This window comes from Pezoporus flaviventris, unplaced genomic scaffold (assembly GCF_033815535.1).
Source record: "Pezoporus flaviventris isolate CSIRO_AGI_PZ_B2104156 unplaced genomic scaffold, CSIRO_AGI_Pfla_v1 ptg000002l, whole genome shotgun sequence".
In the NCBI taxonomy this organism is placed as follows: Eukaryota; Metazoa; Chordata; class Aves; order Psittaciformes; family Psittacidae; genus Pezoporus; species Pezoporus flaviventris.
In genome coordinates this window covers 71,918,161-71,930,197 of record NW_026892550.1, presented here as the reverse complement: position 1 = coordinate 71,930,197, position 12,037 = coordinate 71,918,161, and the positions used below count along the sequence as shown (strand labels likewise).

The following is a 12,037-nucleotide window of genomic DNA, read 5'->3' as shown; positions in this document are numbered from 1 at the left end:
TATCAGGCTGGTTGCTTGCTAATATTGTCCCTTGACTATAAGTGTCACTTAACAATCTGTGGCTGTCACCGCCTTGGTCCTGAGCAGCTGACCTCTCACGGAGCCAACATCGAATGCCTCAGAAGGGTGGGAAAAGGAGTGGTGAGAGAATGGAGGGGTCTTCTTTTTCCTGGCTCAGGGTTACGTTGTTTGCCATGAGCTCTCTCTCAGTGGGCTGTTTATTAATAAACTTCACTCCCCCCTCCTTCTCTACCAGCTTGCCAGGACACTGGGAAATACCTGACAGTGAGCACAGAACTCGGTGATACACGCTGCACTTTTCTTCTGCTCTGACACAAGACAACCTCTTTCCACTACAGAAAAGGAACAGCTGTTCTGGGGACAGCAGAAGTCAGTAATTAAAGACTTAGGTAGGCCCTTGGCTGTCATGAGGCATGCCACATTCCTGATAAATTCTACACTGCAACTGAACGCAACTTTTCAGAGGACATACTGTGGCCATGCACATGCAGCCTTTGCTATCATAAGGGAAGCAAACTTGTCTCAGCCATGTGCCACATTTAACTACCTAACTTTTTTAACTAATTACAGGTATAACGCTACAAGGTTATATGAGATAAACTTCCAGTTAGTTCATAAGATGGTCCAGCCCCACAGCTGGGTTCTAGAAACATCTTTCAGGAAAGAATGTGACATTTCTTTAGATACAAAAATACGGTGCTCCTATCTCTTCACCTTGTAAACCCTGTTTTCTATCAGCTTGTCTTTCTTGCATTGATTTTCCTTCCCTCACACCCTGTGATTACATGTTCTCCTCTTCCCCAGACTTACTCTCTGTAGTGCCTTTTTCGCCTGTACTCAGTCTGGACAAGAACACGCTGGAAACATACAGCCTTGTGCTGCTGTTTTGCAGCATATGAGCATGAAGAACTGCTGTGCTCTCCTCATTTTACAATGCATGTTGTCCTGGAAGCAGATCCTACAGCTTATTCTGCTCAGCCATGGACTATCTGTGCAAAAGAGGGAGGAGAAGAGAGGAAAGGCTTCTCATCTGTTATATGCAGGAATCCTTTGACATGAGGCATAGGCAGACCTCAGGGTCTATCCAAATAATAAAATAGTTAATTTTTTTGACTAATGGTCTTTTCTAAGGTGAGTTATGTTTGAAGTATGACTACACAAATTTAAGAAGAAAACAAGCCCTGACAAGAACAAAGTAATTATGTTGACTGTGAGCACAAGGTCTGAGGAGATGACACGTTACAAAAGATTAATAGCACATCAGAGAAATATTAATCTTCAACACAATGAACTCTGGATTTAATATACAACTCCAGGAGATAGATGTTTATTTTCTTAACTGTGTCTTGAGAGGCCATTTTTAGAAAATGGAATCAGCCTGATCCCTCTAGGTATGTGCACAGCATATATTCAAGACTTAGCAATGGTTCAACCTCTGAAATAATCTGTGTTCCTGACTCACATTAAAAAAGTGAATGCATGAAAGTACTGAGTTCCTTTCTGATCACAACAAATAGGATCTCTCTCATGCAGTCCTAAATAGAAAAAATAATTACAAAAAGCCACAAGGAGGCAGCATATTAAAATGTTTGTGCTATAAAATGACATCCACAACGATAAAACAAACAAAAAACCCCAAAACCCACCTCTCCCAAATCTTCAATCTGGTATTTAGCAAATGTGTTCTCCTGAGTCCCCTCCTTGTACACTCTTATACACTCTTCTCTCTTGTCTACATACCTGAAATCGGTAGCAATTCTACTGCTAACAGCTTACTCAGGCACACAGTTAAAATGGAAATCAAACTCATTTCTGGAATAGCATTTAGTGGAAGAGATGTGTAAACAAAGAAGGTAGAAGTGATACGACAAAATACAAAACCTTCTGACAGACTAAACTGCTTTTGCTCCCTCTGGGGCTTACCAAAACATTCCAAATCTCTGAGCCCTCTCCTAACTGTTTTTCTTTTTTTTTTATACATAAATAGCAAAATGCCACCCAAAAGGAAGCACTGGAATTTTCACCGACCCAAGAATACGCACTGGCTCCTTCAACAGGCAGAACTCCTGGATCACTGCCATGCTGTGTACCACCGCTGCTACAGGTCTGGCTTGCAACTATGCTGCTCTGGGCACAGAACCAGAGCACTGATCCAGCTTTGCATTTCATGACCCATGAAAGCTGGAACTTGTCTCCTGTCCTCCACTCCTGTAGTCCTTTTCTTCTGGTGTAAATGACTGTTCCCAGACGTGGCTCAGCACAGGATAAGAGCGCTTAAAATCACTACAGACAGATATGAGAGCTTTTAAACTCATGTGTATTAATTAAAATGCTTACTATTTGTGGAATATAATGTATTTATGGTCAGCAGCTAAACACAGACTAACTGCTCTTAACAGCATCTTGTGCTACAGGCTGAGCACATCAAACACAGTAAGGAAGGCAGCCACAGCAACGCGCAAACTACCTAAAACATTTCTACATATGGAGCTATAGATACAAGACATGTGCAAAATCTGTCAACAAAGTACAGCATGAGTGGCATACAATTGGGTCCTCACAACAGGCAGCTAAGAACTAACTCAAACACAAACCACAATTGCAAAAGCAAAGACTCCTATTTTCAAACTGCAAGCTCAGTTCCTAAAAAAACAGCACCTGTCTCTGAATTCTAAATTCCCAAAGACCCAAAACACTTTGCAATGCAAAAATCAGAGTTCATGGGGAAATTAAAACACAAGCACAATGTCAGCAGAAATCACAAATTTATTAATCCTTAAATATATCAATCATTTACCATTATGGCAAGAAATATGTACACTGTGTCCCATGGTAAACTGCAGTGTTCCAAAATGACAGAAGTGTGTAACTTGGTTGTGGTGGAGAGAACAAATCACAATTTCCTCACGTCTTGGTGTGGAAGACAAACTTGGTCTATAGTATTATGTCAACACCACATGCAATGTTAGAAGTATAAAAAAAACACCCTACACCTAATTTGTTAATCTTACATACAGTTATGCCACTTATAGCTGCTTCACAAAAAAAAAAAAAAAAAAGAAGAATTAATCAGAAAAAAATGAGGCCATTACTTTTATCACAGATCCCATTGGCAGGTTAATATGGCTCAACACATTTATTGTAGATGCTTATTTTAAATATATATCGTTTAAAATCATGAAGTAATTATCAGAGAAGCTTAAATCCACCTACCATACATCCACTAGTAACAACATCAAAATGTTTAAGAACTGCTTTTGATTAGTAATCAACACAAAAAGGTGAAATGGTACAAATTTGGAAACTTTTCCATTTTAAAAACTGAAAGGGAATAAACCTAACTGCTTGCAGGGGTGTGTTTTCACAGCAATGTAAGGGAAGCAAAAGTAGTCCCTGGTTACAAAGTTTGCATCTGGAACCACGAGCACTCCCTGTGCAGCATATGAGTGTCCAGCAACCAAGCCAAGGTGGTGAGGCTGTGGAAATTGTTGTCCTTGGTGCTGTATGCTGTGTGAGGACATCAAGAAATCAAGAGCAGATTGAGGGGGAAGAAACTGATCTGTGGTACAGTGTGAGAGTCTTACTAGAAAACTGGTGTATCTATAACACATTTCCAGAAAAGCAAGAGCAGCTGTGTAAAGTCTTCATACTAAGCTTTTAAGGCCTAATATTTCTGGAGTGTATTAACCACACAACTGGTCTACAGCTTAAACAAAATGTTACCTGTTTTAAAGCCTTCTTAAAAAAATTATAGTACACCCAACAAGTGATAAAAATCTCTCTATTTTTCCATTTGAATCCCCAGAAAATGCCCCTCAATCATCAATTTGTTCCTTACAATTTTTAATTTGGCTTAGTCATCCAATAGAAATCTTCAATTAGCATAGTAAGGAAGAAAAGGTAGAGACTCAAAAGAAAAAAAAGAAGCTGCTGGCTCACCAGAACATCAGCAATTAATTCTGTTGTGATCAAGCCAGGAAGCGATGAAATTTTTCCAGTTTACACAGACTAATAAAATAAGAAGGCGTCAGCTGGTACAAAGCCAAGGTATTATCACTTCCACATTTATCAGTAATTTTGTCCATCTACATGCTGTAATTAAAATATGCTTTACAGTAACGGAGCTGCCAGCGGAAATCCTAACCAATCCTATCAGAACCAAAGCAAAATCTTGGGACTTGTAGGAGAAGTAGTCAAAAACCAGTTCTTAAAAAAAGAGGGTAAAATGTACTTTTTCCTTTTTTTTTTTTTATTTTCTTTTTTAATAAACAGGATTATTTTTAAAGTTCTCTGTCAAAACTTGGCATAAATGGAGAAAGTGACACACGTATTCTGTACCTACTGCTGTCTATCAAACTTTTTTTGTCTTTTAAGCCTTGTTACTCTCTATTTGCATGGAACATCACCTTCATTGAAATGTTAACAGTGTACAGATGGTACATACAGCAACATGGTGCATCACAATGTGTTACATGAAGAACCTTCACAACTTCATGCACTCAGAAACATGCATGAAGAGAACAGGATGGCCAAGATGGTAATCAACTAGGTGCGTTGGGTACAGAAAATGCAAGAGTGGTATCGCTGATATTTTTAGCTAGGAGGAAGGAGAAAAAAACAAAACAGATTGCCATTACTGAAGTAACATCGCCACCAGTTAATAGCACATGCTCAAGTGCTAGCCAATACTATGGAAAAAATTCTTCTCAAGATCATCTAACACAATATTGTGAAGGAAAACAAAGGGGACAAAACCCTTAAAACACTCAGCAAACTATTATTTTTCAAACAATTTCACAGGCATTTTTCATCTTTACAACATGCCAGAGTCTGTTAAGATAAAAAGGGAAACTGAGCTAGGAAGCCAAAGTACCTTAACCGATTTCTTAGAGGGAGGGCAGTGCTCAGACTTGAATCTACAAGATGAATTCACTTCCTCAGCATATTCATTACAGACACTGCCACAGACCCAGATTCTCATACAAAAATGAGGAAGAATCAGATGAAATTTACATGCAAGACATGCAGGAGCCATATGCAAAGAGAAAAGGAAAGGAACATGTAAGCAAGTACTTAACTAACTCCACTTATAGTAACGTTTGTATTACCGTAGCATCTAGGGGACGAAGTCATGATTGAGATCCCACTGTGCTAGGCACTGTACAAACACAGAACAAATTTTATTTAAGTCTTCCTGCTATTTGGTATTTAACTTATGAAAGTGCAAGAAGGTATTAAGGGAGGGAATATAAGCCTGGGAGCCTCAGGCCTGAATTTAGGTTTGGGAGTCAGTTTTAGGTCCAACAGCCCTTTGACTGCCCGTACCAACTTGAGAAGATGGGAATTTAAGAAAGAATATGTAAAATAACTAAGAGAAAAATGGCAATGTTTGGGCTGAAAGGGGAGCTACCAGCCTAGAGAAGACTTACTAGTCTTTGCCAGTGACCTAAGCACAAGCAGTAGGACTGATCTCAGGTAGTACACTTAGGTGGAAGACACTATAAACACAAAGGAAAATGAGAGTATTGTGCAAGAAGAACCAAATAACCTTGAAGGCTAGGTAATACAGAAATGTTACACATAAGAAGTACAAAACTGCACACTCAGCAGAAGTTTCTATAGACTCCTTGGTTAGAAATGACAGTTGAGGATAAATACGTGGCTATCAGATGATCCACTGATATGATGTAGATGACAAGAGTTTAAAAACAGTGCCAGAACATAACAGTTGTGGCATCATTCTCAAAAGGGAAAAGAAAGACCTTGTGAAGTTAAATAAAGCCCTGACCACAACTGTACACGGTATTTCAGAAGAAACCAGCCTAATGAAAAGATAAACCTCAAACCCAAAGAGGCAATGAGCTATTAAGGTAGCCAGGAAAAAGGAGATCCTAACAAAAAAAAAGCTACCCAAGATAGTATTGGTTATTTACTCTACAAAAATAGAAGGTGGGAAGTGATCTCAATAGCCTTCATATAAAACAGCTCATGGTTGCATACCTATCTCCAGTATAAAAGCATGATGAAATAAGAATAATAGAGGATACACTGAATATGACTCAAATTTAGACTGGAAAGTGAAAGTTTCTAACCATCACACAAATGACATTTTAGAACTGTGATATGAGAAAGTCCAGAAAACCCCTCTGAATTCAAAAGGAGAGCTAGGTAAGGGATTTAAGTGATATTAATGCCAATGCTATGTAGAAGCTACATATTTAGGGTTATGTTGCAATCTCAGAGCATCTTTCCGTAAGCCTTAGCCAAACTCTAAGGCTTTGAGCTGCTCCTCCTCCTCTGTGGCCTTTTCAGCTTGGATACCCTTGTGCAATCCTCAGATCTCCTCTGTCTGACCCCACAGGCTCAAAATATCCACTGACATAGACATAACCCTACAGTCTCAACAAAATTATTTCTCAGCTTCTCCTCCTCCCATCTTTAGCAGAAATCCTTATCTGTATTAGAGAGCATGAGCAGCCATAAAGAACTGACATTACACAAGTCTTAAATACTGGCACTACTTCTGAGGGGCAAATCTCAGATCTGTACATACAACTGCATTCCCTGGAGATGTGAAGTCTAAGGGCCAAGAGCTGCTTGCTCTGTGGCATTTAGAGCTTGGCCTTTATATTCCAGAGAAACTACCTCTGGTGAGCTTTTGTGGGACCAGTATGCATCATGCCACACAGCAGCTCATCACACATACACGTTACAAGAACTAAGCGTCAAGGCTCCTGTTACACTGTCCCTCAGAAACAAGAAGCTGCAGAAGCTGTTCAGTATATATCTATAAAGTATTCCTCAAAGAATTCTTATAGGAATTATTGGCTAAATTCCATAATCTTCCATGAAAATAGGAAAAAGATGGCTGTTTTCTTGCCTTCTGGTTTTGGTATGTAAGAATGAGTGTCGGAAATTACCTCTTCTCTTTTGGATTTTTTCCTATAAATATAGTTTAAAAAAAAAAAAAAAAGAAGTGACACCACCAGCCCCCCTTCTCAAAAAACAGAGGGGATTGAAAACAACAAAGGAAGAGATTGAATAATTCTCTCGTCCAATTCATATCATTCTGCTAGAGACATTTACTGTCCAGGGTGCACTAGGGCAGATGAACCTGTTTCACTTCTGCTTTCTGGCTGCACACATACTCAGGTCAGGTCCCCTAACAAAATGCTCTTTTATGGAAACATCAAAAATCTACATGACACTGCATTTCACGAGAAGGTAACTACTGTTCCAGTATTATCCGTGTGAACACTGGCAGTGCAGCTGGCATATGAAAAACAGTGGATGACAGGGTTTTGGCTCCCATTGGTTTCACATTATGAAGTAAAATACAATAGTTATCAGTAAGTAATCAAATAACTTTAAAAAAAAAAAAATCACCCAAAATCTGAAACTCAAACACAAAGAAACACCCCCCAAAAATAAAAACAACCCCCAAACAACAAAATCATCCCCACTGAATATGTAACACTTCATTCTGTTCTATCATGTTCCTTCTTTATCACGTATTATTTCATCTGGGAGAAGAATACTGTCGCAAGAAGTAAAATACGGGGCATGATGAAGTTGGAAGGATGAAATCTAAGCTCTTAACATCCAACCCAGGAAATTCAGCTGCTATCGACATTAAGATACCTTGCATGAACGTGATTATATCCTATCAGGGGAGCTTGCACCTCAGCAAACCAAAGCCTGTGCCAGTGCTGTCTAATCTGGAAACAGCCTAACCTAAGCCAGAAGTAAGGGGGGTGGGGCTCTGAGGATACGGCAGCATTAGCAAAGACTGCAGACAGTAGAACAGCAAAGGACGTGAACAGAACCTCTTGAAGCAGCCTCTTTATCTTGTTATTGGAACTATGAGTGTGTTGTAATTTAGACTGCTCTAAATCCGGCTCAATGAATTCAGGTTTGCATGCATTGAGTCATGGCATGACTTTGAGAGTATGAGAGGGCATGCAGAGATGCCCGAATGAGTAACAGAGAAAAATGATGACAAGCAAGATCTGAGGTGTACCCACACAGATGTCATAACTGTCAGACAGACAGCTTAACTTCAGCAGTTAAGCAAAGAGAGCATGGGAAAAGAGGTTAAAATGTGACAGGTACCCGTATGATTTAATTTACAAAGTAAATACATACACTGTCACAAAATCTACTCGCAGTGAACATAACTAGGCCTGCATAAGTAGAAGTGGCTGGAAATCACAACAAATATTACTCAGAACAGTGTTACTTTTTCAGAACAGTGACACTTCTTTCCTTGAAACTTTCTGGTTTGCTCTAATAGCTCCAGGTATCCTCTTGCTTTTTATCTTCTCAGGTTTTCAAATTCTGTGTGACTTGTCTCAAGCCTTATCTATATTCTAACATTTTTCTGCTCTTCAAGCTGTTAGTTCAGGGACTGAGTTGGATCAGTGGGCATCACAGTTGAAAGCAACAGCAAGAAAAGCATTATTTTAAAAATATTTGCACCAGTACTATATGCACATTACTGAACATAATACACACTGCACAAATGACCACAACTAATTACACTATCAAGAAGACAAAGTTTTTAAGGCCAAAAGCAGCTATTTGACTATCTGGTCTGACCTACATAATTTTAAGCTTTTGGTCTGAATTGTTGCTTACTTGATGGGTACTGTTGGTGACCCTGAACGGTGAAAATGAACATTCTGCCACTTTCCATCACGACGGTGCCAGACACGTGTTTCCTCTGACTGCATAGTCTTTGGCATCCCGCTTCCATCCATGTACTGTGTGAGCCGGATATATGCAATGCAAGCAGCATCATCACCCACCAAGTGCACATGAGGATTCAGGATAATGGTGTGGATTGGTTTGGTACTTTTTGATAAAGCTAGGAAGCAAAAACACACACACACAGAGCATAAATTACATTTTCTCTATGTATGCTAAAATAACTCATCCCACTTTAGACAACAAGACTCTGGAGATTAGCTGCTACAAAGTAGCAATTTTTATTTACTGATAATCATGACTGACAACTAAGTACAATTCAGCGCAGTTGCAGCATATTTTCCCCTTTCATATAAGGAAATCAAGCAAAAGTCTACTAGTACATATTATTTAATCCATGTACAAACATAGATTAACAAAGTGGGGGCCACCATCTTGAGTTTCCTGACTGAGTTTTCCCAATACTTCACTTCGCTGCTGTGGCTGATGTCTGATATTTGTACTTAATTTTTCAGTTAAAATAATTCAGCTTTTAACTCATACTTGTATCTTACTAAGTGCTGACATCTACGAAAAATAAAAAGCAGAGGCAATGAAAGGAAACAATATAAGGAAAACATATGGAAAATACTGTTTTGGAGGTGGAAAAGAATTTAGGAATACAATAATACCATCTTATGCTCAGACAATTGTCAGAAATTACTGGAAAGACTTCATTTATTTCCTTTTGAGTCAAGTCTGCTCTAAAATGGTTACCTACATTACATGGTCTTCCACAACTTTATTAAACCCACTCTACGGACAATTTTTCTTTCTAACAGCTGACATGACTGTAAAATATATATTATATATATTGTTTTTTTCATATATATATATACACACAGACACACAACCAATACCAGAAAGAGAGCTGATCAGCACTGTAGACAACGTCTTCCCAACAAATCACACTCACTAGAGGTGCTGACTGTCAGCTGCAATCATTGTCATCACACTATTAGGGATATTTCTTGTAAGTATATTCACAGCATGATTTTATCTTTTCCCCAATGGAAAAAAACAATGTATGAGAATTACTTATTGATGGTTTGTTTGTATTTTCTTTTGTACACCTTGGCTTTCTCTTTCCAAATACCTCAAACTTTCCTTCACTATCTAAAGTGCTTTGTATGAATGAGCAACAAAGGAACAGACAGGAAAACACACAGAGCAGAACTCTGAAAAAAAAAATAAATACTCTCTTCCCCTGCCCAAATCAATTAACACCCAACAAACACAATCCCAAGGAACAGATGAAGATTCATGGAGATGAAAAAGTAATGTTTACCATTTTCAAAGTAAAACCGGTGAAAGTCCATCCCTTCTACTAGATTACCCAATGCTTCAGGTTCAAAAGATGTAAGGCCTGGATCACAGATTTTTCTGTGGAACAGAGGAAATTTTGTCATCAACACATGCAGTTCTGTAAAAAAAACTTTGGGAAAGATTCCTTTTTAAATGTTTCCTTTATTCCCACTGGACATGTTACTTACCTGTGCCATCCTACTGGAAAAGAACAGAACTTACATAGGGAGAAGTAATGGAGTTCTGTTTCACCTAAAGTAGTAAATTTGGCAGCTTACTTTAGGTGGACTAGGTGTCACAGAAATCATCTTTTGAAAAAAAAACCAAAACAAAACAAAACTATCAAAGAAGGCCCCACAAGTCTATGGTATTACAAGTAGGAATTTTTACTTGTAAATCTGAAAACTGTTTCTGCCCAATCCAAAGGATATTTTTTATGTCTCACATCATAATTTAAGCAAGATTTTTTAATTTATTTTTTAACTGACAAAATTTAGATAAGAAATTGGATTAAATTTTTACTGTGAGGGTGGTGAGGCTCTGGAACAGGTTCCCCAAAGAAGTGATAAACACTCCATCCCTGGCAGTGTTCAAGGCCAGGCTGGACAGAGCCTTGGGCGACATGGTTTATTGTGAGGCATCCCTGCCCATGGCAGGGGGGCAGGAATTAAATGATCTTAAGGTCCTTTCTAATCCAAACCATTCTGTGATTCTAAGATTTCTCCTGACATCTGTACAACTGAGGATTCATTGTGATCACACCAAACTAACGTTTAGTACTGGCAAGTCTTTAAAATAGGATAATGTCCTAGGTTCAGCTGTAACAGTTATTTTTCTCCTTCTTAGTAGCTGGTGCTGTGCTGTGTTTTCAACTTTAGTCTAACAATGCTGGTAACATTGTTGCTAATCTTTTAATTGTTGCTAGATAATGCTTACCCCAATCAAGGACTTTTCAGTCTCTCATGCTCTCTCTGCCAATGAGGACGGGCACAAGAAGCAGGGAGGAAGCAGAGACAGGATAACTGATCCAAACTACCCAAAGGGGTATTCCATGCCACAGCACATCATGTCCAGTATATAAACTCGGGAGGGTCGCCCAGAAGGTCCTGATCACTGCTTGGGTAAGGCCGGGTATCCGTTGGCAGACAGTGAGCAATTGTACTGTGCATCACTTCGTGTTTACTGTTTTCCTTTTCCCCTTTTAGTTTTATATTCTCTCCCCTTGTTATTTCCCTTATAATTATTGGTGGTAGTAGTAGTGGTTTTGTATTATACTTTAGCTATCGGACTGTTCTTATCTCAACCCATGGGATTTACATTCTGTTGATTCTCCTCCCCATAACTCCAGGAGCAGAGGGGGAAGAAAGAGGGGACTGAGTGAGCAGCTGCATGGTTCTGAGTTAGCGGCTAGGATTAAATCACAGCAGATGAGCGCTGTCACTACTGAACTGTGGGGCTTATGCTGCATCAGGACAGAATCCAACCAGAGAAACACAGGAGTCAAAAGGAAATGCTGAGAAGGGTGTTCTTCTACTTTTCAATTTATTATTTTTTTTTTTTTAAAGAGGAAGAGAAGCAGTGATGGAATTGGGCCTTTGCAGAGAAAAGCTGAGAGACAAATCAGTCCATTTTCTGACAGCAAATTCTTGCACGGTTCCTTGCTCCTTCTCAGCAGAGACTGGAGGAACCTAAATTTCACATGGTCTTTCACGCTCTAGCTACTATAAATCTCTACATACAATAAAAATTTTCTGCTCAAAGAGGTTTCTGCTGTGTCTTTTGTATTCTAAATCACAAACATGGCTTTACGTTAGTATGCCAAGACAGATCACTGTGTATTTCGTGTCAGTATTATGATCCTGTCTCAGCAGAGCAGTAGACTGGATTTACACTATTGGCTCCTCTGAAACTGGCAACCAGGCTTGTGTAAAGATGGGGCAAAGCAGCAATGAACCCATCTTGGATT

At 39.1% G+C, this 12,037-nt stretch overlaps 1 protein-coding gene across 19 annotated transcripts in view; it reads right to left on the bottom strand.

The window, feature by feature from the left end:
• Positions 1-2,769: 2,769 nt before the first annotated feature.
• CAMK2D (calcium/calmodulin dependent protein kinase II delta) overlaps positions 2,770-12,037 on the bottom strand; it is a 167,303-nt gene continuing 158,035 nt past the window's right edge. For 15 of the 19 annotated variants that reach the window (XM_061443374.1, XM_061443392.1, XM_061443383.1 and 12 more), the window contains 4 exons: positions 10,055-10,149; positions 8,659-8,887; positions 5,130-5,179; positions 2,770-4,618 (listed from right to left, as the gene is read on the bottom strand). In XM_061443374.1, coding sequence (XP_061299358.1) covers positions 5,173-5,179; positions 8,659-8,887; positions 10,055-10,149 — 331 coding nt within the window. In that variant the 3' untranslated portion in view covers positions 2,770-4,618; positions 5,130-5,172. Of the gene's footprint in view, positions 4,619-5,129; positions 5,180-8,654; positions 8,888-10,054; positions 10,150-12,037 lie in introns of those variants that run through there. The other 4 variants (XM_061443438.1, XM_061443431.1, XM_061443501.1 and 1 more) reach the window with 2 other exon arrangements.